Raw genomic sequence first — 15558 nt, 5'->3', positions numbered from 1 at the left:
ATGGGCGTTTCAGGATTCCAGGTGGGCGGTAGGGATTTCCTCATTTCCTCATTTGGAGAGATTGGGTGGGCGGGTGCGAGCCGGCAGTACCCCTGCGATCGGGTACCGCCATCACCAAGGGGTCCATCGGTGGCCCATGCTGTCAGGTGAGGGGGCCCGGTCAGCGCTGGGTGCTCTAACAGCGCGACCGGGCCCCCTGTGATTACATCACAGAGCTGGGAGGAAGTGACTGCACGTCACTCCTCCCAGCTAACACACAGTCCGCGCGGGAGGAAGCAGAGGGAGTCAGAGTGGGAACTCTGACTCCCATCCACTTGAGCCACCAGTGGACCCCAGGGAATGTCACCCTCCTGCACCTAAAAGGTAGGAAACAGGAGGGTGACTTAAATATAATGTGTGTGTATGTGTCTTTGTATGTATGTCTTGTGTGTGTATGTGTCTTTGTATGTATGTCTTGTGTGTATGTGTGTGTGTCTTGTCTTTGTATGTATGTCTTGTGTGTATGTATGTGTGTCTTGTCTTTGTATGTATGTCTTGTGTGTATGTATGTGTGTCTTGTCTTTGTATGTATGTGTTGTGTGTGTCTTGTCTTTGTATGTATGTGTTGTGTGTGTGTGTGTCTCTGTATGTGTGTGTGTCTTTGTATGCATGTCTTATGTGTGTCTGTGTGTTTGTATGTATGTGTGCCTGTCTGTTATAGTGGGCTACCTAGCTCAGCCTTCCTACTGGGCATTGCTATAAGTAAGGTTAAAAAATAGAAAAAAGGAAAAAAAAAAAAAGGTGGGGAGGGGAATTGAGAAGGGAGAAGGGAGAGGGGAACTGACGCACGGATGAGAAATCCTATTAAGGCGCAAACAGAGAAGTCGTCTGAATATCACCGAAAGAGGAGACCTTAGTTTCTTTCTTACGAAAATTGAACCAGATATCAAATATTTAGTCTCGCAGCATCAACCTCAAGGATCTCATTAATTACTAGTAAAGGTAATTTCAATTTACTTTGTTTTCTCATTAAACTTTATAAAGTTAAAACCATTATAAACCTGCATTAAGTAGAAATAAAAAGATAAATGTACGTACATTTATTTTTTTTAAAAACTCCCTCCTTTCTAAAAAAATATTCTGCACTCGCGCGAAAACTGGTGGGCAGTAAGGACATTTTTCCATCAAGAAAGATGCATTAGTGGACGATAGGAAGAAAAAGTGACTACCACTCAGGCCCGGACTGTCCATCGGGCACACCGGGCAAATGCCCGGTGTGCCGCGGTGGCCATGGGCCGAGGCTGGCAGGGGAGGTTACAGGATCTCCCCTGCCGGTCTATGCAGGGCCGGCACTATCCTAGCGCCGGCCCTGCTGTATTCCATGAAGGGCCGGTGAGGAGATCATAGATCTCCCTCACCGGCCCATTTAAATAGACATGCGGCTGGGGAGGGAGAGGACCCGGCGGAGCTCTATCTTGCAGCTCTGCCGGGTTCCTCTCGCGAGATCCGGAGCGTTGCCATGGCAATGACCGGATCTCGCGAGTATGAACTCTAGCCAGCAGGCTAGAGCTCACTCACCACTGGACCACCAAGGAACATCGCCACCCCGCCTCCCAGTCCCAGCCAGGTACCACCGTGCCAGTCCCCCCCTCCCAGGCTGACGGTAAGAAGGGAGGGGGGGGATATAATGCCTACTTATTTTATTTTTATTTTTTATCCCCCAAACACAATCCCTTCTAACATTCACACCCAGCACCCTCACACCCATCACACACAGCACCCTTACACACATCACACACAGCACTCTCACACACACACTCTCACACACAGCAACCTCACACCCATCACCCATCATGTCTGTGTGTATGTCTGTGTGTGTATGTGTGTGTATGTGTGTGTTTGTCAGTATGTATATATGTCTGTATATATCTGTCAGTATGTATGCATGTCTGTGTGTGTGTCTGTATGTATCTGTGTATGTATATATCTGTGTGTGTGTGTATGTATGTGTATGTATGCCATTATGTATTTATGTGTATGTCTGTATGTCTGTTTGTCAGTATGTATGTATGTATGTGTGTCTGTCAGTATGTGAGTATGTATGTACGTCAATGTGTGTGTGTATCTGTATATGTGTATTTTTCTTTGTCTGTGTCCTTTTGTATCTGTGTGTGTGTGTGTGTGTATTCCTGTGGGCGGGATTTGGAGGCGGGGCTTGGAGGCAGGTACATGGGGGCCCAGACCTTAAACTGTGTTAGGGCCCCCACAATTTCTGATGGCAGCCCTGCACACAGCACTCACACACAGCACACACAGCACAGCACTCTCACACCCATCACACATGGCACTCTCACACATAGCACTCTCCCTCCCATCACACACAGCACACATCACACACAGCCCCCACACATCACACACAGCACCACTCAAACACAGCATCCATCACACACACATACTGCACTGAACCCTTCACATACACACTAGATCCTTCACAGACACCCACTGCACCCCTCACACATACACACTGCACCAAACACACACACACAATACTTCTGAACATATTTATAATATATATATATATGATGTATATACTACAGCACCCCTCACACACATACTGCACTCCTAAACACATTACGTTCCAGACACAAACTAGATCTCTTACCCAACTCTGGATCATATACACACACTAGATCCCTTTATACACTCTGAATCCTTATATACACACACTCACTAGATCTCCTACACATTCTGGGTCATTCAAACACACACTAGACTCCTGCATACACACACACTGCACCACCTACACACATACACTACATTCCTAAAATACACAATACCACACCACAATCGGCTAACTACACACACGCAATCCCACAAGCAGGCTCCAAACCCATGCACAATACTCTTTCCTGGCCCTTTTGTCCCCTGGTATCCATTTATACACCAGAGATAAGTTGCAAGGAAACACAGTGCAAGCATGTTATTAGATTTGCTTGCACTGTGCGGAACAAATACGGGGCTTTTTTTCTCATGCTTGAGCTCTTTAGCAGAGTTCTGCCCATGGCCTGCCCTGGAAGAGCATTGAACCAACATGTTCACTTTGAGAGGGGGCGTGTGTCATTGGTGATGACAAAACACACCCTCTCTGGCCCGCCCCCTTCTTAGTGGGCCGCTGTGATTAAAAAAAAATGCCCGGGCCGATTTTTTTTCTCCCAGTCAAGGCCCTGCTATCACTGCTCTAGGTTCTATGAGCACCATCCCAGAATCCCTTGCATGTCATGCATACTAGGTATATGAACTGTATGAATTTTTTTTTTTTTAAATATTTTTATGCTGAAAGCATAGATACATATGTACGTATAAGTGCCCATAATTCCTTCTCCACAAGTGATAAGAAAGATAACGTACAGTAACAATGTTTTAGTATTTTGTCCTTCAGTGATTATGATTAGATGACTTGAAGTCACAGGCAAAAACAAAGGTCAGTAATTGGCAGCATTTAGGAAAGATCCTTAAAATAGACAGACTTTTTGAAAGCTTATAAGTATTATCTAGGTACAAAAAGTGAATGCTAATGAAAGGGAGAGTTCATACAAAATCTTAGCTGGCACGCAAGTTTGGTAGATCAACCAGAGGAAGTCATGCTATAACAGTTAAGGAGAATTATGTATTTTTATTTTTAATTTTATTTTTAATTTTAAAGCAACCAGTTCATTGATATGTGATACATTGTAGGGGTCACATAGAACAGGATGAAACAATAAAGAAATAAGACTAAAAGGAACACTATAGTCACCTAAATTACTTCAGCTAAATAAATCAGTTTTAGTGTATATTTCATTCCCCTGCAATGTCACTGCTCAATTCACTGTCATTTAGGAGTTAAATCACTTTGTTTCTGTTTATGGAGCCCTAGCCACACCTCCCCTGGCTATGATTGACAGAGCCTGCATGAAAAAAAAAACTGGTTTCACTTTCAAACAGATGTAATTTACCTTAAATAATTGTATCTCAATCTCTAAATTGAACTTTAATCACATACAGGAGGCTCTTGCAGGGTCTAGCAAGCTATTAACATAGCAGGGGATAAGAAAATCTTAATTAAACAGAACTTGCAATAAAGAAAGCCTAAATAGGGCTCTCTTTACAGGAAGTGTTTATGGAAGGCTGTGCAAGTCACATGCAGGGAGGGGTGTGACTAGGGTTCATAAACAAAGGGAGTTAACTCCTAAATGGCAGAGGATTGAGCAGTGAGGCGGCAGGGGCATGTTCTATCCACCAAAACTGCTTCATTAAGCTAAAGTTGTTCAGGTGACTATAGTGTCCCTTTAACAAGGTGTGTCTTGTACTGCCCTTACTCAGCGGCACCCCTCCTTTGTATCATCTTTTAAAACGGATGGATTGAATGTGAACAGCTATTTTAATGGTGCCTTTTCTAGTGGACTTTTTTTCTGATTTGAAAGTAATCTTGCAGCAGGAATTTACCATGTTTGTTAATTTTGGCACATGAGCATAGAGCTGATTTTATAAGAGGGTGTAGATAAGCAAGATGGGATAATCCTTTAATCCTTTCAATTGGTTATGCTAAGCAACTTTTAACACAAACTCACTGCAGCCACGTGAAACTCTGCTACTGTGCTGCAGAGCTAATATCCTAAGATCCCCATGGCTCAGCGTTGGAGAAGAGGAAAGCCAGAAAGATTGATGATGCAGTGTGCAGCGATATTAAATAGGTTCTCTAATTCTATAGGGAGAATATTTGACACCTTGCTTCTCTCCTCCAGCTACTCTTTAAACGTATCACTAAAGGGAAATGGGGTTGAATTAGACGCTAGTCAGACATTGCTACTATGCATGAGTGAAACTCCCACCAATCGGGCCCATTGCCGTAATTTATTCACTTCTTCTCCTGATATACCAGCAGAGGAGCTGGGGAGACAAAATTATATGGATTACACTTCCTCGACTCCTCTCACTCAATATCAGTATTTGAAGAGGTCAGCGTTAAAACGGTGTAACTCCCACAAATCTTGGGCAAATGCAACGTGGGACATTATGGAGAATAAGGCCCAGGTGACATCTCCTAATCTACAGTACCAGGTTTGAAAACCAGAATGCGTTAATACATTTTAAACGGGAAACTACCAGGATGTCTCTTAACTTGCAGGGATAAAAAACAATTCAAGCATTTTCTGAGAAAAGAATATGACGGCATGTGTAATACAGAAAGATAAAAGCGTTCTACGGAGCTGAAAGATTGCAATGTCCGATAAAATCTTAAGGGCCGCAAAGAATGCTGCAAAGCTGCCTAGTGGCGGGATTCCCAGGTTTATCAAGTAGATTGGGTGCTTACAACGATTGGAATGGCTGGAATGTGAAAGAGGACTATTTCAGCAAGTTTACTGCAGATGGTGCCCTTATACTTAAATATACTGTGAACTTTAGTTCGGATTCCCCAGCATTTATTTGTTCAAATATAGACATGCCTGAACGAACCAGATTGTGAACACTGATTATTCTGCTAGCTTTCCTATTCAAAATGCCTAGTGCTAATAGTGTTTCAGAACTTTACTGTGTTGTTTTCATTGTGTAAGCAATGAGGAAGTAAAACTATGCAAATTGATCCTGAATTTACAAGAGGGTGGAACATCCTTCTTGATAAGCTAGTTTATACTTGCAATGGATAGCAGGGTATCAGTGTGTTTGCTTCAATTTGTATTACTGTTCTTGACGCAGAGGCGTGCGTAAAGGATCACTATAGGGTCAGGAACACAAACATGTATTCCTGACCCTATAGTGTTAAAACCACCATCTAGCCCCCCTGGTTCCCTCATGCCTCCATAAATATAGCAAAATCTTACTGTATTCAAGCCAGAATCTGTAGATCTGCATGCTGTTTGCCTAAACAAAACAAGCAGTCTGCTGACATCATCAGAAGTTGTAGACGGATCCAATCACAATGCTTCCCCATAGGATTGGCTAAGACTGACAAAGAGGCAGATCAAGGGCAGAGCCAGCATGATTCAAACAGCATCCCCTCATAGAGATGAATTGAATCAATGAATCTCTATGAGGAGAGTTCAGTGTCTGCATGCAGAGGGAGGAGATACTGAATGTTTGGATGCATTTTAGGCAGCCATGACCCAGGAAGGATCTCTAACAGCTATCTGAGGAGTGGCCAGTGGAGTTATCACTAGGCTGTAATGTAAACACTGCATTTTCTCTGAAAATGCAGTGTTTACAGCAAAAAACCTGAAGGTAATGATTCTACTCACCAGAACAAATTCAATAAGCTGTAGTTGTTCTGGTGACTATAGTGTCCCTTTAATGGTAAGTCTCCAGTTGTTCCCCAGTGTTTTGCCTGCATCTGGTACTACAATAGCGAAATAATTGTTATTTCAAGTATAAAGCACCAAAATAACGCAAGGGTTTCCTTCATCTAGCATGTATTGCTAATAGAAAACTGGTGCAAGTTCTAAGATTTGAACAGTTTATGGACAGTGGGCCTATATTGCATAGTTCTATCACTTGTATTTTCACGCGTTCCTTGAGAATAAGATAACCCATATCCCTGGTAAGTTAACTGTCACAAGGCATTCACAGAATCTCCATAAATATTATTTGATCCTGGTGGTTGGAGGATTTAATGGAACATTTGAATGTATCCTGATGAAAAAAAACAGTGTTTTGGCCTGATGATTCTGTGTCTCATCAGTTCATTTTGTCCTGGTGAAGGCCCTTTAGCATTCTGAGGTATTGGTGTATTTTTTTATTAAATTATGTATTATTTATTAATCTGGAAAGATAAGGCTATAGGTAACCAGGCAAATAACCAGCTTTCACAAATTATTTTGAATTTAGTAGCCAGTTCATGCACTGAGAACTTGGGAGCAATAAGAACGCTTCAACGGGTATCTACGCAAAACATCACAAGAAGCAATGAAATTGCAATACTAGAATTTTAGATGTTGTAGCCAGATTTTTTTTTTTTTTTTTAATGTGGCATGCATTTTATGAATTTCTAACGATGAAACACAACTAATAAAGGTTTCTAGCACTGCTTTACTCTATTATACTAATGTAATATTTTAATTAAAATAATTGTGGGGTATAATGGACCTATCCAAACTTGTTTAACAGTAACTAATCACCTTCCTGCTTTGTAAAATGGTAGAACTGGATGCCCACCAAATCCCAGATGATCTATGGAGCTCCCACTCGGTCTCTTGGGATTTATACAATTTCAAATGTTTTACCTGGGTAAACCTAGTATAGCTTTTAGAATGGTTGATATCTAGGTTTTCGTTTATGTTTCTAGCAAATGATTGTACTTTGCATAAAACACTGCTCTTATAGTTATGAGATTGTGAAACACTTGGTAGGTAATACCTTTGTTGGGTATGAATGCCCTTTCATACATAGACACATGTTCTTAACAAAACCCCTCTGATATCGAACAGTCAATGGAATGCTCCATTTAATTGCCATTGGTACATGACTGTGCAAGAACTAATGTTGGAGATAACTAAATATTATCGGAATGTTGAACTATGTATTGATCTGGCCAAGAACACGGTAGAATCTTGTATTGTACGAGCTGGAACACATTAGTTGGCATAGGCTTAAAAAGACTTGAGTAGTAACTCAACAAAGACATTTCTTAATGCCTAGCTCCATGAAATACATCTATTATCATTCAAGTTGTGGGTAGTAGTCTTTAATGATGTAAAAGCATTTAATTGGGAAAAAGCACATTTATCTTTACACAAGGTTCCTTGTATTTCCTGGGGTGGTCTATGATTTGTGTTTGGATCCCATAGATTGCTTTCTGACGGCTGGCATGCTGTATCTGGACAAATGTGTTATGGCTGTAAACAGACACACAAATAATGGTGAAAGACACTAATATATAGTAATTAAGTGCCAATGTATTATATGTAACTTGCATAAAAGCAAATCACAGCACACCCTAAAATTTTACAGGAAGTGTAGCTCACTGCAGGATACTTCTCACCCTACGAGTTTCCTCATTGCGCACATCCCTGGGGTTCCCTGTTAGTTTAAAACACACATAAAATCACAGTGTAAACAAGGCAAACCTCTTAGGCGATCCTACATGAACAATTAACCTTGCTGCTTTCAGTTACAAGGCAATAGCACTAATAAGACAAAAGGGGTATTTTTATAAACCCCTACACACCTATTAACCCTTAATCGGGTCCAAATGTGACAGTGAGTTTGACTTTAATGACCATTGGAGTGCTACTAATAACCTCCTGTTCTTTTAAATGTGCATAGGGATTTGGGATAGTGCACAAGTAACTCTTTTTTGCTTTTCCTCTATGTATTTAGACTGTTGTAAACTGTAGCTGTGGCTGCTGCCCTGTGGTAGTGGGAGTTTGAGTGCAGGGCTTAATTTTGTGTGTTTACATTTTATGTTATGCTGTGAATTTTTATGATTTGTTTTGCAAGGAACGTATAATAAATTGACACTTTATTCTTACATTTGTGTCTGTTTGCAGCAAAAGTACAGTTTGCACCTTTTCATTCATATTGCACCTTGTATATACATCATCCTCTATCTCTGTAAGGAAGTATTTTATTTGAACAAGATTTAATATTGAGGTGGGTTAGTATAATTTTACTCGGTGAGTGCCACTGTGCCCTGCATACATCAAGGTGTGGGTTTAGATTTTCTGATTACCCAACTTAGACCTCAGTGTAATATTTTTGGATAAACATTTAGAACTTTATCTTTATCTTGATTTTATCCTAATCGACTACGTTAATGTCAATCTATATCGTATGTCTCAAACAACCCTACAATTTTCCTGTTAAGCAACATTATATGCATTAATATGTTTACATTTAAAAATGTGCAGTTCTACCATATGCCACAGTCTTATGCTTCTTGAAAAATCTGTATTTACGGTTGAAATTTTTTGTTCTAAATTTTTAAAACACTCCTTTTGGAATCTCCATGGACATCATTCTACACTACTTTGTCATATGTTAATTTAATCTCTTATAACATCCACTACAATTTTGTATTCTAGACTCCGACTCAGAAGATGAAGATTCACATTTCTACTCCGTGGATGAAGCAGCAAGGCTCAGGAGAGGAACCATAGAAGGACACAGTTTCTTTTCTGCCTCGGTCACTATTTTAAGGGGACGGATAACAGCTTGGACAGAAACTAAGGTTAAAACGATTATCCTTTCTATGCTTTGTTCTCTGTGCACCTATTTAGCCTTCTGTTCTGTTTCATAATGTCTCATTATCTATTACCACAATATCCTTTAACTGATAAGTCTGTTCTGCTTTATACCATTTTCCCAACCATTGTCTGCTCTTGTTCTTGCCTTTGTTTGTCTTCTAACTATTGTGTAAATATAATTTGCCCCTTTTTGTCTCGTGTGTCCTTGTTGTCCTGTACACATCTCTAGCTATATTATCACAGACTATCTCAAATTCATTATTCTCGTTTCTTCCTAATTTCTCTCTTGCAGGGCGAAGGAACAAAGAAATTGGGTAACCAGCATGGTGAGGTCATTCTGGATGTAGAAAACGGACGCATCTTTAGTGTGTCGAAGTACAAAGGAAAAGCGGATCTCAGTTACCTGTGTATAGAGTCTGATGTTGTGTCTCTTTATCACAAAGGTAGTCATTCAATTCAGTGGTTGAAACTGACTTCATATCTTCATATATTTTCCTCAGTGTGTTACCCTGGAACAGTGTGGAACAATAAAATAAAATGTGAGAAATATTGTGCGATTTTGTAATGTTCCCACTGGTTGGATCAAGTACATAGTTTTTAGGCTCGGTAATGGTCAAATTGTTTAATGAAGTGGCATTAATATTTCCTAGTGCAGTACAGAACCCTTGGGAACTTGATGGAGTCTATTGAACATATTCTGCAAAATGTATTTTATTGTAGATATTGCAAGAAACTTCCAGAATGGACAATTTAATTTAATTAGCAATTAAAGTATTATTTTTATTATACATCTGTCAGTTTAGTCTTGTATTATGTCTCTTACAGCTGCGGTAGAAGATTACTTTCTACCAGTTACCCTGGAGATGCCCACATTTCTGCCACCTAAAAACTTGGATCCTACTATTTACATCTCAGAAGAGGGGGTTTCTGCCCAGCTGTCGGGGCTTCGCAAAGATAAGAATCTCAAAATGCTGTCCTTAGCTGTCCGAATTGATCTTAACCTTGTGAAAAATGTGAAGGTAATATATGGAGTTCCTTGTTCCATGCAGTGTCTGTGCTGTACATTTTATTTTATAGTCGGTGGGCCATATGCATGTTTCAGGTTCCCTTGCTTCAGCAGTCCCTAGTTAATGATGTTTAAGACATATGGACTTTTTAATGAAGAGGAAAACCAGTTAATATTTTCCCCTAAGGGACACCTAGGCATGCCATATAAATAAAAAAATGAACACTACTAAGAATTTTCAAAAAATAAAAGTAGAATCCAGACATAACTTTTAGTTAGCTATTGGTTGTGCAAAAATATCAGTGGTGACAGTTCCAGTTTAGTATGTCCTGTAAAAGTCAATTTCTTGAATTAAATGGTATTTTCACTTATTTTCTATGTAGCAACCGCACATTGCTTGAGGATAACCGTGGATTTGTCATTTTACAGTGATTTTTTATATTTAATATTATTTATTGTGCATATTTGATTTTAACACATAAGCTTGTGGTGCCCCACGGCAGTCCTCAAGCGCGTTACGTCATACAACATTAGGAGCATTGGTAAAACTTGCACATTTTTTTCTCTTAAAGGACCACTCTAGGCACCCAGACCCAGCTTAATGAAGTGGTCTGGGTGCCTGGTCCAGCCAGGTTTAACCCTTTTTTTTATATAAACATAGCAGTTTCAGAGAAACTGCTATGTTTATATAAGGGTTAAGCCAGCCTCTAAATCCTCTAGTGGCTGTCTCATTGACAGCCGCTAGAGGCGCTTGCGTGATTCTCACTGTGAAAATCACAGTGAGAGCACGCAAGCGTCCATAGGAAAGCATTGTAAATGCTTTCCTATGCGACCGGCTGAATGCGCGCGCAGCTCTTGCCGCGCATGCGCATTCAGCCGAAAGGGAGGATCGGAGGCGGAGAGGAGGAGGAGAGCTCCCAGCCCGGCGCTGGAATAAAGGTAAGTTTTAACCCTTTCCTCTCCCCAGAGCCGGGTGGGAGGGGGTCCCTGAGGGTGGGGGCACCCTCAGGGCACTATAGTGCCAGGAAAACGAGTGTGTTTTCCTGGCACTATAGTGGTCCTTTAAGTGAGTGAGTATATTCATGAGGCTTAAGTGTCATGATGTCTAAAGAAGAGTGGTCACATGTTTTACAATAGCTTATAGTTGAGCAGTAACATGTCAGTGAGTTTGCACAAGTAATTTGTCAGAGGGTGAGCGCAACATGTCAGAGTATTGTACGTTTAAACATACGGTAAATACAGGAAATTCAAATTGCAGGTAAACGTCGAGTAGCAGGCTTGCTACATACTTTATGCTTGTTTGTTAACCCAAACAAGTGTAGGAGCCTAAGCCTGTTTTAAGTAATAGAGTAATGTAGGAGTAGAAACTAGGTTAGATAGGTAAGAAGGGAGTATGCCTCTGGGGACCCGCTACACAGGGAGACAAAGGTTAATGCTAAAGGCACATGTACATAGTCGCTGATCTGGGTTACCCCTCTGCCCCCTCCCTCCATCGGCTTGGCTAAGGGTGATAGGTAAGGCGTCCCAGTATAGTGGTAAACCCAGCTAGTTCGGCTCTGCAGGTCGCAGCACCAGTTAGTTTCTGGCATCCTCTGATCGAGCTCTATCTGGATACGGCATCAGGGTCCGCAGGTGTGTCCACCCAGATGTCTGGCAGCGATGTGAGGTTTTTCCCTCCTCGAGGCTCTAGGTTTAGGTGAGTGGTCGTTGGAGAGTCTGTGCTGAGGTGCGAGTGGGTGCTGCCAATCAACTGTTGGTCTTTCTGCTCCTTGGAGCCCATGAGTGAGGGCAGAGGTCCTTCCACAGCCTCTTTAGGGATTCCTCTTGCAGGCTGCTCAGAGCTGGCTTTCTCGTGGTGGTATAGGTGGCGGCCATTTTAGCTTCAGAGTGCGGGAGATTAAATTGTAGCAATCCCTTCCACACTGCCGCGGGCCCTCCAGTGGGGACCGGGATAACCCCCACCGGTCCAAGGGGGCAGGGGGAACGGGACCAGGACCACATCAGAGAGCTGGTGTGTGATAGCCGGGGGAGAAAGCAGGATGGCAGCCGTCCACCCCGCCTCTTCCTCGATTAGGCCGCAGACACCAAAGTCTTTTTTCGCCCTCCCGGGCTCCGAAAACTCCCGATCTCGGGGTCTGCTGCATCACCGACAGCCAAGTAGTGTTGTTGTTGTTATTTTAGATTAATTTAAGCTTAGTAGCCGCATTTTTTCAGCTTATGGGGCTCATTCTCTCAGGAGCCTCTCCAGCATGCGACCGGTCAGCGTGGCAGTCTGCCCTGCCCCCGCTACCTACATTATTTAAAATATTTTTTCCCCACTTTTTCTGTTATAACGTTGCAGAAATTGTCTCATTCATATCTGACTCTATCAGGTTTATTCACAAAAGTGAAATTCAAATTTAAGGCCAAAGTAGCCAAATTGGAAGCACAGCTGACTTAGAGAATGTTTCCGGGTTGGCTGTTTTTACTTTGAATTTTAAATTAACTTTGAATTTTCACTTTAGTCAATTATGTTGGAATTGGTATGGATGGGTGTGCGGCCCCCCACCACCTCTGTATATTCCAACGTGGCGTGTACTGCATTTTGGAATGGGGCATCTAGAGTTACAAATTTATCTTTTCCAAGGTAGGCTAGTAGATTTTTTGCCTAACTTTTGCCATTATCTCGTTATTGAGTAGGGTGTGAAGCCAATCCATTCTGAACAAATATTGTAGTTTTGTCAGAAAAAGTGAAGGAACGGCAGGGTCAGGTCGGCTTGCACCTCACTGCTGCCACTATTCTGCTGAATTTCTTATTGGGGTAGTGATGATCTGGGACAGAACCTAGCAATAAGAGGTTTAGATTATATGTAGTTAAATAGTGTAAGGTTTCCAGAATTTAAGTCACTGTATGGCCCCAGAAACAATGATAGCACACGGCTGCACATTTAAAACATATTGTGTCTGATTGAACAAAAGTAAATCATCAGCAGAAGCAGAGACCCAAAATACAGAGTCCCCTATTGTAATACTTTGATAGTCATGAAGGTCTTCTATCACTCTGGGGAGAGGATCCAGTGCAATATTAAACAGGAGAGGGGATAGCGGGCAACCCTGCCTCATCCGCCTCCCCAGTGTAAAGTATGGGGAACCCAAATTGTGTGGGGCTTACTCTGTAAGTTTTTATTTTTTTATTTTTTATAAATGCCACAAAGGTGGATGACTTGACAACCCTTATTAAATGCGGCCAGGCCACCTTTTTGAATTTCCTTTCCATGTGTAATCTTATCAGAGAGGGGTAATCAAAGGAGTGCATGCAGCACGAAGATCGAGCTTCCAGTGGCCTGATTCTGCTTTACTCCTACCACCAATATCCCATGCAAAATATTCAGGTCAAGATCCAAAAGTGATCATGGTCTATATGAGGTCATGTGGGTGTGATTCCTGTCTGGTTTGGTTATAAAGACTGTTCATGTTAAGTTAAGGGAGTCTACCCATAAGCCAGCTAGGTAAATCCGATTGAACAGTGGAGTTAAAACCCTGCCAATATGGGACGTTAGGATTTTAAAATATTCTATTGTGAGGCTGTGAGGACCAGGGGTTTGTCTTGTACAGAGGAAGGCGATAGCTGTTTGTATTTACCAAATGTTTTGCAAGTAGTTGTATGAACTCCTGTGTGGGGGTTAACCCCTTAATTTAAGTCAATACTTAAGCGAACCAAGGCAGGAGTTTTTTGGCAGGGTAGAGTAGTTTGTCCCTAATTATCAGGAGTCCTTAAAGTGTGTAAATGGTAAAACTTAACATTTATTAGTTACTTTAGAATAAAATGAAACAAAATATATTGAAACACCCAAATAGAAAATTATCACCTAGTGTAAATAAAAGTGAATGACAAGCATCCACTAAACATAAATTCTTAAAAAACTAAGAGCTAAATGCGCTCCAGATAAAATATTTCCCAAAGTAAGAATAAGGATCAGAGGAGTATTTTACTAATCTGATCAACCTTTAATCTCTAGGATACTGATATATCTAATGAGACCCTCTTTAAGGACTCCTGATAATTAGGGACAAACTACTGTACCCTGCCAGAAAACTCCTGCCTTGGTTCATCTTTGTGAGGAAGTTGTAGCTTTTTAAAGAAGACCATGCTTTTTTTTTTTTTTTATGGTCATCCGGTGTTTGATTTATATAGAGCCCTGAAGGGGGCGTGAAACATGCCATTGATCTGGGTGTGGACGTCATTTTAATCCCCAGCGGACTTGTAATAAAGGCAATAGGTTTAAATCTAGTGGCTGGATTAGCCATACGAGCCTAAAGCCTTGACAGGCTTTGGAAATGACAGGGCAGTAGAGTCTAATGGATTGAAGCCACTTAACTAGTTTTTTTCAGTGGTGTATTTTTTTCCTTTCTCAGTCTGTCTATCTGTGAGGTGAAATAGGGGAGAGGGAGGTAAACTAAGAATATGCAGGTAGAGTGCTCTATATACAAAGTCAGTAGGTGTGAGTGTATAGCAAGTGGCCCATTAGTATCAAGGTTATAGAATTGAACAAAGGGACATTGGTCAATGTGGGTGCATAAGTGGGTGTTATTCCACCACCTTTGCCAATGTTGGTGACAGCAATAGCCCAGTAAAAATTCTGCCACTAAGAACAGTAAAGTTGCAAACAGCCTGTATCTCTGGGGCTGTCTACTTTAAAGGCAATGGGTATTAGACCAGACATTGCTCCCTATCCTGGCTTGTGGGAGTTGAGCTAAGGAACTGGAAAAGACTAGGTAAATATTTTTTATTGCGGTATCAGAAAAAATAACTGGAATGAAAGTATATATCAAAGTTCCTTTCAAAGAAACATGAAAGTGGAGCAGAATGAGATGGATACCCAGATAGGTGTCTTGCCGTGCAGCAATTTTATTTTTAACAAATGAAAGTGGGATTGTTACAGTGCTGACTCCAAAAGGCAGCAAACACTGAAGCTTGCCTACCCTAAAATTGTCACAAAAAAGGAGCTATCTATTAGCTGTCATGTATCGGCATCTGACAATACAATTCTTGTTAGGGGAAATGCGGTAGTTAATCAGTCAGGGTCTTTACAGGAACACGGGTGTGTCCTATGACTCTTTCAAAATATTCGCATTACACATTGAATATTTAAAAGTAGCGAGAAACTTAAGTGTAGTCTAGTAAAAAAAATACATTTGAAAAAAATGGGTATTTTTAAAAGAAGGTAAAACAGTCACAGCATATCACAGATATTGTTTGGAATGAATATCCCTCCGTATTTCCCAGTAGACATACAGTAAAACACAGAAGTAAAAAATTGTGCTTTTTATAATAAACAACATAACGTGCAAATTCTAATGAAATGTACTTACATT

The 15558-nt window shown here is 41.1% G+C and overlaps 1 protein-coding gene across 1 annotated transcript in view; it reads left to right on the top strand.

The window, feature by feature from the left end:
* The window catches only part of ATG2A (autophagy related 2A), a 108629-nt gene that overhangs the window by 59379 nt on the left and 33692 nt on the right, over positions 1-15558 (top strand). The window contains exons 20-22 of the mRNA XM_063438841.1: positions 9036-9181; positions 9490-9640; positions 10023-10216. Of these exons, the coding sequence (XP_063294911.1) occupies positions 9036-9181; positions 9490-9640; positions 10023-10216 (491 nt within the window). The remainder of the gene's footprint in view (positions 1-9035; positions 9182-9489; positions 9641-10022; positions 10217-15558) is intronic.

Source organism: Pelobates fuscus, chromosome 12, assembly GCF_036172605.1.
Source record: "Pelobates fuscus isolate aPelFus1 chromosome 12, aPelFus1.pri, whole genome shotgun sequence".
Lineage (NCBI taxonomy): Eukaryota > Metazoa > Chordata > Amphibia > Anura > Pelobatidae > Pelobates > Pelobates fuscus.
This window is presented reverse-complemented; position numbering and strand designations above follow the sequence as displayed.